This window comes from Oncorhynchus clarkii, chromosome 28, assembly GCF_045791955.1.
Source record: "Oncorhynchus clarkii lewisi isolate Uvic-CL-2024 chromosome 28, UVic_Ocla_1.0, whole genome shotgun sequence".
Taxonomy (NCBI): domain Eukaryota; kingdom Metazoa; phylum Chordata; class Actinopteri; order Salmoniformes; family Salmonidae; genus Oncorhynchus; species Oncorhynchus clarkii.
This window is the reverse complement of record NC_092174.1, coordinates 39,449,310-39,467,372: the sequence shown is the minus strand read 5'-3', so window position 1 is coordinate 39,467,372 and position 18,063 is coordinate 39,449,310. Positions and strand designations below refer to the sequence as shown.

At 43.1% G+C, this 18,063-nt stretch overlaps 1 protein-coding gene across 1 annotated transcript in view; it reads left to right on the top strand.

The window, feature by feature from the left end:
* Nucleotides 1-791: 791 nt before the first annotated feature.
* The window catches only part of LOC139387271 (zinc finger E-box-binding homeobox 1-like), a 93,483-nt gene continuing 76,211 nt past the window's right edge, over nucleotides 792-18,063 (top strand). The window contains exon 1 of the mRNA XM_071133384.1: nucleotides 792-849. Coding sequence (XP_070989485.1) covers nucleotides 792-849 — 58 coding nt within the window. The remainder of the gene's footprint in view (nucleotides 850-18,063) is intronic.

Genomic DNA, 18,063 nt, shown 5'->3' with positions numbered 1-18,063 from the left:
AAACTGAGTTTAAATTTATTTGGCTAAGGTGTATGTAAACTTCCGACTGTAGGTAGGGGTAAAGTGACTAGGCAACAGAATAGATAATAGACAGTAGCATATTTGGTGAGTGTGAAAGTGTGTGATTGGCGTCAGCATGCATGTGTACACGTGTTGTGTGTGTAGAGGTGTCGTGCCCCTTATTCTTCAAACAGCTGAAAATACAATATTTGTAGTTATTGAAAATATATTTTATAGTGGTTTAGACGGTACAATGACATTAGTTCTACACTCTACATTACTTGTTTTGTCACATAAAATGAAATTAGGCGAAACTATTTGTTTAACAACCAGGAAATGGAGGAGCAATTTCTGCATATTGCACCTTTAAGCATAATGATTCTGGCTCTAAATTACAAGAGAAAGCTGTTTTACGTATTTACAAAATGCTAAATTCTCCAACTTCCACCTCCCAGCCATCCTCATGTACTTTGTGCTCCCTGTTTTCTGGTGTGCACGATGCCTCTGAGTGTGGGTATTGGGGTGTCACTGTAAGTATGTGTTAGTGTGTGCATAGAGTCAGTGCAAAAAAAAGTGTCCGGCGTAATCAAAAGGTCGGGATGGACTCACGTGTTGCCAGTAGGGGGAATGACAACGCGCTGAGGTGATAGCGGTGGAGAAGGTGATGTCGTAAAGCAGAGTGTCGTAAACCAGGTGCAGCTCAGGGAGGGAGGTAGAGTGGAGAGAGGAGGGGGTACGGGAGGGAGGGGGGCTGACTCGCTCGGGCAGCATTCAGACACAGCGAAAGGATCATGGCGGATGGCCCCAGGTGTAAGCGCAGAAAACAGGCGAACCCGAGGAGGAATAACGGTAAGTCAAACTCCGTAAAACCAACGGGAAACGATTCAGTGAGACGGACTACGTACTTTTGTGTTCATTTGACTCTGTTCGTTGACTTTGGGACTTTTGTGAACAACGTTTTAGGGACTTCAAGTGCTGGAAAGTAGTAAGTAGCCTATATTCCAGTGTGCTTGTGTACCGTTATACCTGTCTCGCTTCTCTGTCCGCCTAGTGGTGCGTTGCTCGAGCGTACCGTTATACTCGCCTCTCATCCCGTGGACTGGAGGTTAACTTTTCTCCTTGTTTTTCCAATACACAAGCTGCAATGTGTTATATTTGTTCAAATAAATCATGACGTTTGCTACCTTTTTTGCTCAACAAAAACTTCTCGGCTAAACAGGCTAGCTTGCTAACGTGCTGCCCCCAGCCATGCAGTTCAGTTAAGCTGAGCCACCTGATATTTTGTGCTGAAAAATAACGAGTAGATAACGATAATAGCTAATAGTTGGTCTTGTTTTACTACCGGGTAGCATAGTTATTTGAGTGTGATGGAATATTCAGCAATGTGCATTTGTAGAGTCACTGATTGCATGTCATTCTCGATTTGCATTATATTATTATCTAAAATAAATAGCTACATATTTTATTCGGGATTGTGTTGAGTTGTTTTGGATAACAACCCCTCCGGTTAGCTGCCCGCAACACTTTTTTTAATGCATTGTTTGTCGCGTGGTTTGCTTAAAGGTAAGAGTTGTGTTGTACAAATTGTTGTTTTATTTAGCCACTTTGTCAACTTAGATTTTAATATATTACACTCAGGCATCTCGTGGCATGCTTTTTTTGGGTAGCATAACATTGTTTTGGGCATGGTAGGGGATATGTTACAGTCCTCAGAATAGAGCTTGTTGAATAACTTGTGATGATTTTCATTTGTGGAAGATAAGCTGATTTGTGGAAGATAGTAGTTTACCTGTTATGCTGCAGGAAAGAAATGGTCGTCATACAGTTGTCCTATGTGTGTGAGCAACTGCTGCAGTCTCTGAAAGGAACCTAGCTATGCAGCAGCGACAGCGCCAGCTGCCTTGACACTGTTTTAGCTCCAACTTTACATGCGACAGCAAGGACATTTTTTTTTTTTTTTATTTGGTTGTGAAGAATGTAGTTCAATTGCGCTACAGGAACATAAAGAGGATAATGATTCTCAGTTTGCTAAATACACAAAACACCTATAGAAAATACACAACATTATAGCTACAATAACCCAGAACAGCTATTTATATTTCCGATGTAGCCTAATCAATCACTTGATTTATGAAGTTTGTCTGCAGATTATTGTAACTTGGATTTGACTTTACATTTTATCAGAAAAGAGTAGCTTCCTCTCATTGGATAACCTATTACCTGTGTTCTACCTGTGTTCTACCTATCTTCCTCACTTTCACTCAACCTACTAGCCAATAAAATCTTATTTTAGGTAAATACCGTTATATGAGTGGTGAGATGAGGGGCTGGAAACGGAAAGCACCTTTTTATGTGGCCGCTGACGACACAAGCTGTGACACACAGAGTTGAGCGCCGTGCGCAGGCAGGAGCCGTGAACATGTACACCTGAACAGGGAAAACGGGGCTCGCAAATGTCCTCCTATAAAAACATACCTGTGGTGCTTATCTATACAGTATTATTTACACAGATTGCGGGGACGTGTTTGTTTATTTTAAACCTATATTTATTCTAGAGCAGACGCGGAAAAGACTCCAAAACGCTGCAGCAAATGGCAACTTGTACAGGTAGAAAAAAAATGGTTTGGTTTATAGTTTACCCGTGCATGGATGTGTCAGCGTCAGAAGCTTGTTTCTCAATGTTCGTTGGTTTTGCTCTCGCTGGATTTGACCAATGTGTTCGTGTTTGATTATGATGTCTTTTGTGCCGTTATTTTTCTTTTTGTCGGAACGAGTGATGTTTAGTGTCCTCTGGTGTAGCCTACCGCCCTGTGTGTGTCACGGTGCGGGCAGGCAAGAAATAATAGGTTGTGCCGGAAAATGAAAGTGATGCATAAGGTGGTTGCGAATGCGAATGACTCCGCTATTTTCAGTAGGCGAATAAGTAGCAATAGGCTCTGTGAAACAGGCAGCACCAGCTAAATGTTTTCCATCTGTTGTTTTCAATTATATTGTTATGCAATTTCCGAGTGGGTCGATAGAATGGAATGGCGGTGTGTACCGTTACTGCAGTGAAGGCGGGGCTGCTGCTTTTTAGGTTATGAGACGGGACAGGTATGCAAGGTGATGCAACACCTATGAAGGTGCCTCGAATTATATACTTCGGTCGATATTATTGTTTTAATGTACATCCGGCATATTCAATTAATTTCATCACGTATTGTTTATGATGGCAAGGTATATGATTTAGTGTTATTTCTAACAGGCACAGATCCGCTTCTCTCTGAATAACGGTACACATCAAGATGGCAAAGGTGCTTTCGCTCATTTCCCTTATTTTCACCTCCGCCCTCAGGTTTGTTTCCAGATCTTGCTCATTCATGGCATTTTATTTTAGCCTAAACCTTATGTTTAACTCCCCTTTGTCATTTTTCTGTAATTCTATAATTTTGTTATTGTAAAAAAAAAAAAAGCATGTAAAAAACCCCACATGAACTCGCTTTTAATCCTAATCTGCGTTACATCTGAAATAATGAATTACATATTTGACTGTTGTGATAGGTTTACATTATTGATGAGTAATAACGGAAAGAACGGTGTTATTTCATGAAGCACTCCCTCCCAGTAGCAAATCAAAAGATGCTAGAGCAGGCAGGGGTGTCACGTGGTGTCTCTCCTCCCTACATGGGGTGATGTTTTCACCTTGATGCTGTTTCTTCTCGGGTCCTTGACGCTGCTATTTCCATCTTGTAGCCAATTATGGTATCATAGCCTACTTCAGATTTTTGGATGTTTTTACAAGTTAATAAGTGTGTGTGTGTGCATTTGTGTGTGTGTGAGTGTGTGAGCAAGACCTCCTGCCGAGTGACAGTTGAGAGGAATCAAGGGTGCTCACAGTGCCCTGCCTTGACAGATGAAGGTCTGGGTTACGCCCCAAATGGCACCCTATTCCCTGTGTAGTGCACTACTTTTGACCGGGGCACCCATAGGGCTCTGGTCTAAAGTCAAATAAAATCAAGCTTTATTAAGACAGCCCATTTCAGAAATGGAATGTAACACAATGTGCTGCACAGGGAGAAAACAAATAAAAACAATGAAAATAAAAATGGAAATATTTACCAGACAACAGATATAAGAGGATAAAAAACAAAATAATTACAATATATACTGAACGTGTGTCCTGGCCTGTTTAGGCAGGTGTTGGTCATCCTTAAGCACTGGTTTTGTCACGCCTCCGTCATCCATCAACCTCCTCCCTTCTGTCTCTCTCTCTCTCTCTCTCTCTCTCTCTCTCTGTCTCTCTCTGTGTCTCTCTGTCTCTCTGTCTCTCTCTCTCTCTCTCTCTCTGTCTCTCTCTGTCTCTCTCTGTCTCTCTCTGTGTCTCTCTGTCTCTCTCTGTCTCTCTCTGTCTCTTTCTGTCTCTCTCTGTCTCTGTCTCTCTCTCTCTCTCTCTCTGTCTCTCTCTGTCTCTCTCTGTCTCTCTCTGTCTCTTTCTGTCTCTCTCGCTCTCTGTCTCTCTGTCTCTCTCTCTCCCCCTCTCTGTCTTTCTCTCTCTCAATTCAATTTAAGGGCTTTATTGGCATAGAAAACATATGTTAACATTGCCAAAGCAAGTGAAGTAGATAATAAACAAAAGTGAAATAAACAACAAAATGAACAGTCAACATTACACTCACAGAAGTTCCAAAATAATAAAGACATTACAAATGTCATATTATGTCTAAATACAGTGTTGTAACGATGTGTAAATAGTTATAGTAAAAACAAGGGAAAAATAAATAAACATAAATATGGGTTGTATTTACAATGATGTTTGTTCTTCACGGGTTGCCCTTTTCTTGTGGCAACAGGTCACACATCTTGCTGCTGTGATGGCACACTGTGGTATTTCATCTAATAGATATGGGAGTTTATCAAAATTGGATTTGTTTTCAAATTCTTTGTGCGTCTGTTTAATCTGAGGGAAATATGTGTCTCTAATATGGTCATACATTTGGCAGGAGGTTAGGAAGTGCAGCTCAGTTTCCACCTAATTTGGTGGGCAGTGTGCACATAGGTTGTCTTCTCTTGAGAGCCAGGTCTGCCTACGGCGGCCTTTCTCAATTGCAAGGCTATGCTCACTGAGTCTGTACATAGTCAAAACTTTCCTTAATTTTGGGTCAGTCACAGTGGTCAGGTATTCTGCCACTGTGTTTCGAGCCAAATAGAATTCTAGTTTGCTCAGTTTTTTTGTTGATTCTTTCCAATGTATCAAGTAATTATCTTTTTGTTTTCTCTTGATCTCTCTCTCTCTCTCTCTCCCCTCTCTCTCAATTCAATTCAAAGGGCTTTATTGGCATGGGAAGGATATGTTTACATTGCTAAAGCAAGTGAAATAGATAATATTTCCTCTCTCACTCTCTCTGCAGAGGCTGTAATTTAACACTGCGATTTGGGAGTATAGGAATGTGTGCTCGTATTAACATACCTCACAGTATAAACACAGCCCGTAGCTGCTTGGGATTTCAGTCATACTCACTACCATGTCCCAAATGGCACCCTATTCCCTATATAGTGCCCTACTATACTACCCCATAAGGCTCTGGTCAAAAGTAGTGCACCATATAGGGAATAGGGATCCATTTGGGACTGTTTGGCCTGATTAAAGATGAGCCAAATCCATGGTTGAAGTGAGCGAAGTCAGACCCTCAAAGGCATGGTTGTTACCGTTTCTGATAGGGAGTGGTGGAGATGATATTCATTATTTAACAGTATATTTTGCATATTAAATGAAAGCCGTTCTACTGTGACTTTGATGTGCCTACTGGCTAAACGGTTCTAGTAGATTTAGGACGGCAGGTAACCGAAAGGTTGCTGGTGTGCCGATGTGCCCTTGAGCAAGGCACTTAAAACGAATTGCTCCTGTCAGTCGCTCTGAATAAGAGCGTCTGCTACATGACGTACATTTCCGGAAGGTTCTAATTCACATGTTCAGTAGCAGTGGCCACAGCAGCCCTGACTGTGTTGATTGACCTGTGACCACAGTGTCACATAAAATGTCGCTTTCCCCTCATTCTCAGAGGCTTCTTCTAAGAGCCCGAGGCACTGTGTCCATGTCCCTTTAATGAAAGGGTCCTGAGGAGTGACAAAGGGCTCAGGATGTCCTTTGGCATGTCTAGATAGTATACAGCTTTTGTCAAATTATCCTTAGCCGAAATCTGTTACATGAATTGTCCTAACCTGCTACTTTAATTCTCCTAACCTGCTGCGTAATTTCTCCTAAACCTGCACCGAAAAGTCAAATTTGACAAAAGCTGTATCTATCCATTCTAGACAAAACCGATGTCTTTGGCCTGAACTCCATCTCTCCCCTTTTATGGAAGAGGGGGAGGTGCATCGAGACTGGGGGGAGGGGCTGCTGTGACTAATGTGTGTGTGTGTGTGTGTGCGTGTGTGTGTGTGTGTGTGTGCGTGTGTGTGTTTAGAAAGGTGGAAACGTCTCTTTTCCTCTGGGCTTTGCATAACAACATGGCCTCCTCTTGTTCAGATTTAATTCATGTGATGCTGCCTGCAAGGCTAAAGCACATGGTCCCTGTAAGTCTATTGTGTTGTAATGAAATGATGTAGCCAGATAGCGCCCATCACCTCCCTGTTTGTGAGAAATGGCTTATCTATTCAGATGAAGTAGGCTATGTATTATAATGCAATTATACTTGTGTAAACCTATCCTACATCAAGTGATAGAAAATACTGAACTGCAGGGTTGTATTCATTAGTGCACACTGTAACAAAAACATTTTGAGACGGAAAATGAAAAAAAACCAAGCGATTCTTATTGGACAAGTTCAGGTAGTCGCTGCTTGTTTCGGACAGTTGCTTCTGTTTTGTTCCTAGTGAATAGGAACCAGGTATAAAACAGAGGTATTTCTCAACCCTCTGAAAAATACCTCATCAAAGTGTAATTAAGCAACAATGCCAGGGTGGGTTTGGTATATGGCCATTGTACCACAAAAGTTGCCTTATTGCTGTTATAAACTGATTACCAACGTAATTAGAGCAGTAAAAATACATGTTTTGTCATACCTGTGGTATACGATCTGATATACTACGGCTGTCAGCCAATCAGCATTCAGGGCTTGAACCACCCAGTTTATAATGTCAGTTAGCCCACGCTATGTCCTATCATAGGTATAGGCCTTTATGATGTCAAACCGTAGGCTAATCATAACTCCGAGGCAGTCCTTACAGTTGGAGTGTATCTCGGGTTGGTACAGCTTTGCGCTTGCAATGCCAGGGTTGTGGGTTCGTTTCCCACAGGGGGACCAGTTGTGGGTTCGTTTCCCACGGGGGACCAGTTGTGGGTTCGTTTCCCACGGGGGACCATTTGTGGGTTCGTTTCCCATGAGGGACCAGTTGTGGGTTCGTTTCCCACGGGGGACCAATACAATTTTTTTTAAAAATGTATGTAACTGACTAACTGTAAATGACTAAATGTGAATGATTAAAGGTAAAAAAAAAAAAAAATGATTTGAGAGAGTGTTAGACCGTTCTCTTTAAGGCTTCCAGAGTACACCATGTTATTGTTTGAGGAACTTAATTCCAGAAATAACCTGTTTTTCTTCTCTCTCACACCAGCTTGATTCAGTCACCTGAATAACATTAAGCAACAGCGTATAGGCTAGGTGCTCTACTGGGTCTGGTGAAGGCTGATGCTTAGCTTATTGTGTGCCCAGGCTTCCGAGGGAAAGAAGGCCCAGAGAGAAAGGCCTCATGTGTGTCCCAAATGGCACCCTATTCCCTATATAGTACCCTACGTTTGACCAGGGACCACGGGCAATTTTTTTCATCATAGAGCTCTGGTCAAAAGTAGGACACTATTTAGAGAATAGGGTGCAATTTGGTACGCGACCCTAGTTACCTTTGCCGTTGACCGGCCTCCCTCCTACCTCAGCCAGTGATGTGTGTGTGAGGCAGAAGAAAGAGTCCATTCAGAGGAGTGTGACGACGGGGGGGGGGGGGGGGGACGACTCTCTTTCTTTCACCCTCGGCTGGTGGGAATCCCTCTCCTTATTCTCCAGCAGCTCATTTGCATATCCACCCATTCTCTTTTTTTATTCAGGCCTCGGCAAGGAATACAGAGTGAGTCACTCCACTCCAGGAATTTATGAAATAATTTGAAATCTCCCCAGCTAAGCCTTTAGTCCCACTGGGCATATACACTATATATACAAAAGTATGTGGACGCCCCTTCAAATTAGGGGAGTCGGCTATTTCAGCCTCACCCGTTGCTGACAGGTGTATGAAAATTGAGCACATAAGGGCCTCCCGAGTGGCGCAATGGTCTAAGACACTGCATCGCAGTGCTAGATGTGTCACTACAGACCCAGATTCGATCCCGGGCTGTATCACAACTGGCCGTGACCGTGAGTCCCAGAGGGCGGTGCACAATTGGCCCAGCGTTGTCCGGGTTAGGGGAGGCTTTACTTGGCTCATCGCGCTCTAGCGACTCCTTGTGGTGGGCCTGGCACCTGCAGGCTGACCTCTGGGTAAGCTGGTGGGTGTTAAGAAGTGTGGTTTAGCGGGTCATGTTTTGGAGGACGCATGACTCGACCTTCGCCTCCTGAGCCCGTTGGGGAGTTGCAGTGATGTCACAAGATCAACATTTGGGAGAAAAGGGGATACAATAATTGTAATAATAATCGTATTGAGCGCCAAAATGAAATGCATTGGCAGTAGAAGAGCTCGGTGACTTTCAACATGGCACCGTCATAGGATGCCACCTTTCCAACAAGTCAGTTTATCAAATTACTGTCCTGCTAGAGCTGCTCCGGTCAACTGTAAGAGCAACTGTAAGTAGCGCGTAAAAATGGTCTGTCCTCAGTTACAACACTCACTACCGAGTTCCAAACTGCCTCTGGAAGCAACGTCAGCACAATAACTGTTTGTTGGGCGCTTCATGAAATGGGTTTCTTTGGCCGAGCAGCCGTACACAAGCCTAAGATCACCATGCGCAATGCCAAGCATCGGCCAGAATGGTGTAAATCTACCTCCATTGGACTCTGGAGCAGTGGAAACGAGAACTCTGGAGTGATGAATCACGCTTCACCATCTGGCAGTCCGATGGACGAATCTGGGTTTGTTGGATGCCAGGAGAACGCTACCTACCCGAATGCATAGTGCCAACTGTAAAGTTTGGTGGAGGATGAATAAGGATCTGGAGCTGTTTTCCATGATTCAGGCTATGCCCCTTAGTTCCAGTGAAGAGAAATCTGAACGCTACAGCATACAATTACATTTGAGACGATTCTGTGCTTCCAACTTTGTGGCAACAGTTTGAGGAAAGCCCTTTTGTGTTTCAGCATGACAATGCCCCAGTGCACAAAGTGAGGTCCATACAGAAATAGTTTGTTGAGATCGGTGTGGAAGAACTTGACTGGCTTGACTAATGCTCTTGTGGCTGAATGGAAGTAAGTCCCCGCAGCAATGTTCCAACATCTAGTCTAGAGGCTGTTAAAGCAGCAAATGGTGGACCAACTCAATATTAATGACTATGATTTTGGAATGAGATGTTCAATGAGCAGATGTCCACATACCTTCGGTCATGTAGTGTATATACAGTGGGGCAAAAAAGTATTTAGTCAGCCACCAACTGTGCAAGTTCTCCCACTTAAAAAGATGAGAGAGGCCTGTAATTTTCATCATAGGTACACTTCAACTATGACAGACAAAATGAGAAAAAAAATCCAGAAAATCACATTGTAGGATTTTTAATGAACTTATTTGCAAATTATGGTGGAAAATAAGTATTTGGTCAATAACAAAAGTTTATCTCAATACTTTGTTATATACCCTTTGTTGGCAATGACAGAGGTCAAACGTTTTCTGTAAGTCTTCACAAGGTTTTCACACACTGTTGCTGGTATTTTGGCCCATTCCTCCATGCAGATCTCCTCTAGAGCAGTGATGTTTTGGGGCTGTTGCTGGGCAACACGGACTTTCAACTCCCTCCAAAGATTTTCTATGGGGTTGAGAACTGGAGACTGGCTAGGCCACTCCAGGACCTTGAAATGCTTCTTACGAAGCCACTCCTTCGTTGCCCGGGCAGTGTGTTTGGGATCATTGTCATGCTGAAAGACCCAGCCACGTTTCATCTTCAATGCCCTTGCTGATGGAAGGAGTTTTTCACTCAAAATCTCACGATACATGGCCCCATTCATTCTTTCCTTTACACGGATCAGTCGTCCTGGTCCCTTTGCAGAAAAACAGCCCCAAAGCATGATGTTTCCACCCCCATGCTTCACAGTAGGTATGGTGTTCTTTGGATGCAACTCAGCATTCTTTATCCGCCAAACACGACGAGTTGAGTTTTTACCAAAAAGTTCTATTTTGGTTTCATCTGACCATATGACATTCTCACAATCTTCTTCTGGATCATCCAAATGCTCTCTAGCAAACTTCAGACGGGCCTGGACATGTACTGGCTTAAGCAGGGGGACACGTCTGGCACTGCAGGATTTGAGTCCCTGGCAGCGTAGTGTGTTACTGATGGTAGGCTTTGTTACTTTGGTCCCAGCTCTCTGCAGGTCATTCACAAGGTCCCCCCGTGTGGTTCTGGGATTTTTGCTCACCGTTCTTATAATCATTTTGACCCCACGGGGTGAGATCTTGCGTGGAGCCTCAGATCGAGGGAGATTATCAGTGGTCTTGTATGTCTTCCATTTCCTAATAATTGCTCCCACAGTTGATTTCTTCAAACCAAGCTGCTTACCTATTGCATATTCAGTCTTCCCAGCCTGGTGCAGGTCTACAATTTTGTTTCTGGTGTCCTTTGACAGCTCTTTGGTCTTGGCCATAGTGGAGTTTGGAGTGTGACTGTTTGAGGTTGTGGACAGGTGTCTTTTATACTGATAACAAGTTCAAACTGGTGCCATTAATACAGGTAACGAGTGGAGGACAAAGGAGCCTCTTAAAGAAGAAGTTACAGGTCTGTGAGAGTCAGAAATCTTGCTTGTTTGTAGGTGACCAAATACTTATTTTCCACCATAATTTGCAAATAAATTCATAAAAAATCCTACAATGTGATTTTCTGGATTTTTTTTCTCATTTTGTCTGTCATAGTTGAAGTGTACCTATGATGAAAATTACAAGCCTCTCATCTTTTTAAGTGGGAGAACTTGCACAAGTGGTGGCTGACTAAATACTTTTTTGCCCCACTGTATTTTGTAGAATTCGGGCTACTGCTGGCCTGGGGTGGGTCTGGCTGATTTTCCTATCCTCCCTGGTGGTTGTCATTGAAATACTGTAGTTTCTATACCTGTGATATCTTTTATAAACAGACAGGTCATTTGTCTTCACTAACATGGTTCTCTAACATTATCCCAAAGCCATAATACGGACTGCACAGCAATAAGGAGAGACTAGATGTTTATGCTGGAGTGGGCTGGCTGTGGAGTTAACAGTACAGAGGAGCTGGGATGTAGCCTAATGAGGGATCATTAGCTAGTGCTAACAGCTGCTGTGATGGTTTTGGTGCTGCTCTCTGCTTTTCCTCTGAGTTATGTTCATGAGAAAGAAAGACATTGGGAGAGAGAGAGAGAGAGAGAGAGGTGGGTGGGCAATGTGGTCTCAGGGAAATTCGTATTATTCTGTACGTAAATCTGTGCCACTACATATATTGCGATATGTTACATTACGTTAGGTTATATTGTGAATGGAATAGTGTTCATACAAGATCATATGAATTAGAGGACGTACAGTATCATACATCTTACCCGGTCGTGAATTAGATGATGTAACATATCCTACATCTTGGAGGACATATAGTATTGCACGTCTTTATCTGAGAACAGGTTGCTTGTTGCTGAGTAACAACAAAGGAGAATTACGAGAATAATTCACATTGGCAGTTAGGGGAACTAACGACAAAGGTTAGGTGAATTTACGTAGCGGGTTACGTGAAATGGGCTAAGTTTAGAATAAGGGTTGGGGGAAGGGTTAGATCAAATGCTACAGTTGTTCCTGATGCTACTCGAACACACAAACTTTGGATTGCTAGACGGTCACAGATATCACCCGACCATCCTCCCCGACCAACCTCCCTACTTTTGTTTCTGTCTAAAGTCAATAGACCATTGGTAGGTATCATACGTATTGGAGGTGATCAGAAATACATTGAGTTATTTCTCTGAGACCAGGCTGGGGTGGGAGGAAGAGTCGGTGGAGGAGGAGGAGGGAGAGAGAGACCTCCCAGCAAGCACCTTACCTAAGCCTAGCAGTTCTTGTGCATGTCCCAAATGGCATATATATATCAGTTGCCATAATATTCTCTATATCTAAATGGCACCCTATTCTCTATATCCAAATGGCACCCTATTCTCTATATCTAAATGGCACCCTATTCTCTATATCTAAATGGCACCCTATTCTCTATATCCAAATGGCACCCTATTCTCTATATCCAAATGGCACCCTATTCTCTATATCTAAATGGCACCCTATTCTCTATATCTAAATGGCACCCTATTCTCTATATCCAAATGGCACCCTATTCTCTATATCCAAATGGCACCCTATTCTCTATATCTAAATGGCACCCTATTCTCTATATCTAAATGGCACCCTATTCTCTATATCTAAATGGCACCCTATTCTCTATATCCAAATGACAACCTATTCTCTATATCTAAATGGCACCCTATTGAGTATATAGTGCACTACTTTGGTACACTGTAAAAATAGAAAAACTCAAGACACCATGATTGTGTAGTGAAACCATTAGAAGTAGTTCACCTAACCTGAGATCTGGTGTTTGGAGGGTGTTTGAATGGAAACCCATTGTAAGTGTTCTGATACACAGAAGGGGTTTTAAAACAGAATACAAGTAAAATCTGAATATTTGTGTTTTTAAGAAAGTTTGGGCGGTTTCAGTGCATGTGAAAGGCAACATCAAAACACAAAAATCTATGTTTTTGGAGACTGTCTCTCAAACAATCAACTGGTTTAGAAATGAAAATGATTTATAGCATAAGAATATTTTCATAAGGGCCTATGTATTTTTGTTGAATTCTACCTTTTTCAATGCTTAATTTAGACATTAGAAACAGGAGGAGACAGAGAAGGAGTGAAAGTGGGACAGACGGAGGCTGAACTTCCGACTTCTGGGGCAGTAAGATGGCACATTTCATTCAGTAAGATGGCACATTTCATTGGCATTTTACACACTCAACCACTGTACTTTATAAAACGGAATGCAAGTCATTTAATTTGACAAAAAAAATTCTGAATAAATCAAATTTACTATGTTGCCCTTTTATGAGGATAACCAAAGATAGAGATAATTGAGTGATTGTACTCATTGGAAGTCTGTTAAATCTCCTTGCACTTCCTATCATGCCACATGGTTCTGTTTTTAGAGGATTGTCGGTCATATTTAATTTTTTAAAACATTTTTTTACACTTTATGATTCTTATACACAATGTTGTATGCATGTTTAAAGAAAGACAAGTATACTTCTATAATAGCATTAAGCAGCTTGTTGTGCCATGAGGTGTAATGGTCAATGATGAACAGATATCAAAACCATGAGGCAAAATGACGTTCAATGACGAGACAACCCATTCCCACTTTTCCAACTTCTGACGATCGAGGCAAATGCAGTGTCCTGTGACGCTTGTTGTAAAACCTCTAGTTACTGCTGGTGGATGGAGCACTGTGCTTACCTGCCTAAGTTGGCACATTATCAGATAAACTACATGGCCAACAGTATAGTCGAACATCTCATTCCAAAGTCATGGGTATTAATATGGAGTTGGTCCCCTCTTTTCTGCTGTAACAGCCTCCACTCTTCTGGGAAGGCTTTCCACTAGATGTTGGAACATTACTGCAGGTACTTGCTTCCATTCAGCCACAAGAACATTAGTGAGGTCGGGCACTGATGTTGGGCGATTAGGCCTGGCTCACTGTCGGCATTCCAATTCATCCCAAAGGTGTTCGATGGGGTTGAGGTCAGGGCTCTGTGCAGGCCAGTCAAGTTCTTCCACACCGATCTCGACAAACATCTTCTGTATGGACCTCGCTTTGTGCACAAGGGTATTGTCATGCTGAAACAGGGTAGAGCCTTCCCCAAACTGTTGCCACAAAGTTGGAAGAACAGAATTGTCTAGAATGTAATGCTGTAGCATTAAGATTTCCCTTCACTGGAACTAAGGGGCCTAACCCGAACCATGAAAAACAGCCCCAGACCATTATTCCTCCTCCACCAAACTTTACATTTGGCACTATGCATTGGGGCAGGTAGTATTCTCCGGGCATCTACCAAACCCAGATTCCACAGTCGGACTGCCAATTGGTGAAGCATGATTCATCACTCCAGAGAACGCGTTTCCACTGCTCCAGAGTCCAATGGCGGCGACCTTTACACCACTCCAGCCGATACTTGGCATTCCACATGGTGATCTTAGACTTGTGTGAGGCTGCTCGGCCATGGAAACCCATTTCATGAAGCTCCCGACGAACAGTTCTTGTGCTGACGTTGCTTCCAGAGGCAGTTTGGAACTCGATAGTGAGTGTTGCAACCGAGTACAGATGATTTTTGCGCTCTACACGCGTCAGCACTCGGTTGTCCCGTTCTGTTAGCTTGTGTGGCCTATCACTTCGCGGCTGAGCCTTTGTTGCTCCTAGATGTTTCCACTTCACAAAATCAACACTTACAGTTGACTGTGAATGCTCTAGAAGGGCTGAAATTGACTTGTTGGAAAGGTGGCATTCTATGACGGTGTCACGTTGAAAGTCACTGAGCTCTTCAGTAAGACCATTCTACTGCCAATGTTTGTCTATGGAGATTGCATGGCGGTGCGCTCGATTTATACACCTGTCAGCAACGGGTGTGGCTGAAATAGCCTAATCCACCAATCCTTTTGGCCATGTAGTGTATATACATCAATGTTAACCATTCAAATGCTCCAGAAGGGATCTAATTCTGCACAAGACAGGATGTGAAACATCATCGTAGTGTTTAGGAGCTTTAGAGGGAGGAAACGGCACCAAAAGAGAAGGGATCTAATTCTGCACTAAACAGAACTAAACTCGAAACACCAAGATAGTGTTTTCAACCTTTTCCTGTAGGCTCCCACACCTCGGCAAGGTGTTGCACACGGTGGTGTAAGGTACCTAAGTAAAAATGCTTTAAAGTACTACTTAAGTAGTTTTTGGGGGGTATTTGTATTTTACTATTTATATTTATGGCCACTTTTACTTTTACTTCACTACATTCTTAAAGAAGATAATGTACTTTTTACTTCATACATTTTCCCCGACACCCAAAAGTACTTGTTACATTTTGACAGGAAAATGATCCAATTCACACACTTATCAAAAGAACATCCCTGGTCATCTCTACTGCCTCTGATCTGGCATACTAATCCTTTGTTTGAAAATGATGTCTGAGTGTTGGAGTGTACCCCTGGCTCTCCATAAATAAATAATACATTCATGGTGCCGTCTGGTTTGTTTAATATCAGGAAGTTGAAATTATTTATACTTTTACTTTTGATACTTAAGTATATTTAAAACCAAATACTTTTAGACTTTTACTCCAGTAAAATTGTACTGGGTGACTTTCACTTTTGCTTGAGTCATTTTCTATGAAGGTATCTTCACTATTACTCAAGTATGAAAATGTACTTTTTCCACCACTGGTTGCACAACACATGGTTAAGTGGTGTTGCAACAAACCACGTCATGTTTCAAAAACATCTCAGGATGAGGTGTTTCAATAACATCTCAGGATGAGGTGTTTCAATAACATCTCAGGATGAGGTGTTTCAATAACGTCTCAGGATGAGGTGTTTCAATAACATCTCAGGATGAGGTGTTTCAATAACATCTCAGGATGAGGTGTTTCAATACTCCAGGTCTCGTCTCCATCGCGCTGGTTGGTGGCAGCTCAGTTGCCACTAGTTTTGGTGTTACAAAGCATTTCATTTTAACAGTGGAGACAGTAGAGAATAGGCAATAGGGACTCAACTTTTGTCTCTGAAGACATGAATCATTTCCAGACACATGGGTGAGGGGGACTGTAGTCTACAAAGAGGGCCCTGGGAGTGTGTGTGTGTGTGTGTGCGTGTGTGTGTGTGCGTGTGCGTGTGCGTGTGCGTGTGTGTGTGTGCGTGTGCGTGTGTGTGTGAAAGGAACACTGGAAAGGTTTGTTGTTGTGGAGCAGATTGATGATTGAATGACATGGCCTAATATGGGTTTATATGCAGGGTGTACTTGCAGACTATACTGTACGCGTGTGCATGTGTGTGCGCACGTTAGTGTGTGTGTGTCTGCTCGGTGCAGCACTTGTCTGCTCGGTGCAGTGTGTGTGTGTGTGTGTGTGTGTGTGTGTGTGTGTGTGTGTGTGTGTGTGTGTGTGTGTGTGTGTGTGTGTGTGTGTAATGAATTAGAGGTGATGTCAACTAATTGGCTCTCCAGGGGTGATGTGAGTAGAGGGTGTGTCAGGGGAGGCTGTGTAGATGGTGTGTGTGTGTGTGTGTGTGTGTGTCAAGAGAGGCTATGTTGATGAGGCTCTAAAGAGGTACGTTTTGGGACGCCGGTCCCTGTGTACACCTACTGTTTAGTGTGTTGTCTCTGTCTGAAGGACAGAGGAACAGTGGACTAATGAATAAGGCTGCATGAAACACCTTGATTCCACATGGGGCCGGTTTACTACAGCAAGAAAATCATTCTGCAGCCACAGGAAACGTGAACCATTATGTGGATTATAATTCATGGACATTTTCTGTAGGGGTTGATAAATATTTCCGTAAAGGAAAATCAAGTCTGACATTTCTAAGTGGAAATTACAAACTTCAGAAGCCATTTTTTTTTAAAACCTTTATTTAACTTGGCGAGTCAGTTAAGAACAAATTCTTATTTACAATGACGGCCTACCGGGGAACAGTGGGTTAACTGCCTTGTTCAGGGGAACAGTGGGTTAACTGCCTTGTTCAGGGGAACAGTGGGTTAACTGCCTTGTTCAGGGGAACAGTGGGTTAACTGCCTTGTTCAGGGGAACAGTGGGTTAACTGCCTTGTTCAGGGGAACAGTGGGTTAACTGCCTTGTTCAGGGGAACAGTGGGTTAACTGCCTTGTTCAGGGGAACAGTGAGTTAACTGCCTTGTTCAGGGGAACAGTGGGTTAACTGCCTTGTTCAGGGGAACAGTGGGTTAACTGCCTTGTTCAGGGGAACAGTGAGTTAACTGCCTTGTTCAGGGGAACAGTGGGTTAACTGCCTTGTTCAGGGGCAGAACGACAGATTGTTACCTTGTCAGCTCAGGGATTCAATCTAGCAACCTTTTGGTTACTGGCCCAATGCTCTAACCACTAGGCTACCTGCCGCCCATTGCAGGAAAGTTATCCTGTAACACGGCGATCAAATGAAGATCCTACATCTGTAAGTGATATTTCCTGGGTAGTGGGTACAAAGCTAACCCTAACCTGATGTGATAGTGCCTGTGTAGTGGGTACAGAGCTAACCCTAACCTGATGTGATAGTGCCTGTGTAGTGGGTACAGAGCTAACCCTAACCTGATGCGATAGTGTCTGGGTAGTGGGTACAGAGCTAACCCTAACCTGATGTGATAGTGCCTGGGTAGTGGGTACAGAGCTAACCCTAACCTGATGCGATAGTGTCTGGGTAGTGGGTACAGAGATAACCCTAACCTGATGTGATAGTGCCTGGGTAGTGGGTACAAAGCTAAACCTAACCTGATGTGATAGTGCCTGTGTAGTGGGTACAGAGCTAACCCTAACCTGATGTGATAGTGCCTGTGTAGTGGGTACAGAGCTAACCCTAACCAGATGCGATAGTGTCTGGGTAGTGGGTACAGAGCTAACCCTAACCTGATGTGATAGTGCCTGGGTAGTGGGTACAGAGCTAACCCTAACCTGATGCGATAGTGTCTGGGTAGTGGGTACAGAGCTAACCCTAACCTGATGTGATAGTGCCTGGGTAGTGGGTACAGAGCTAACCCTAACCTGATGTGATAGTGCCTGGGTAGTGGGTACAGAGCTAACCCTAACCTGATGTGATAGTGCCTGTGTAGTAGGTACAGAGATAATCC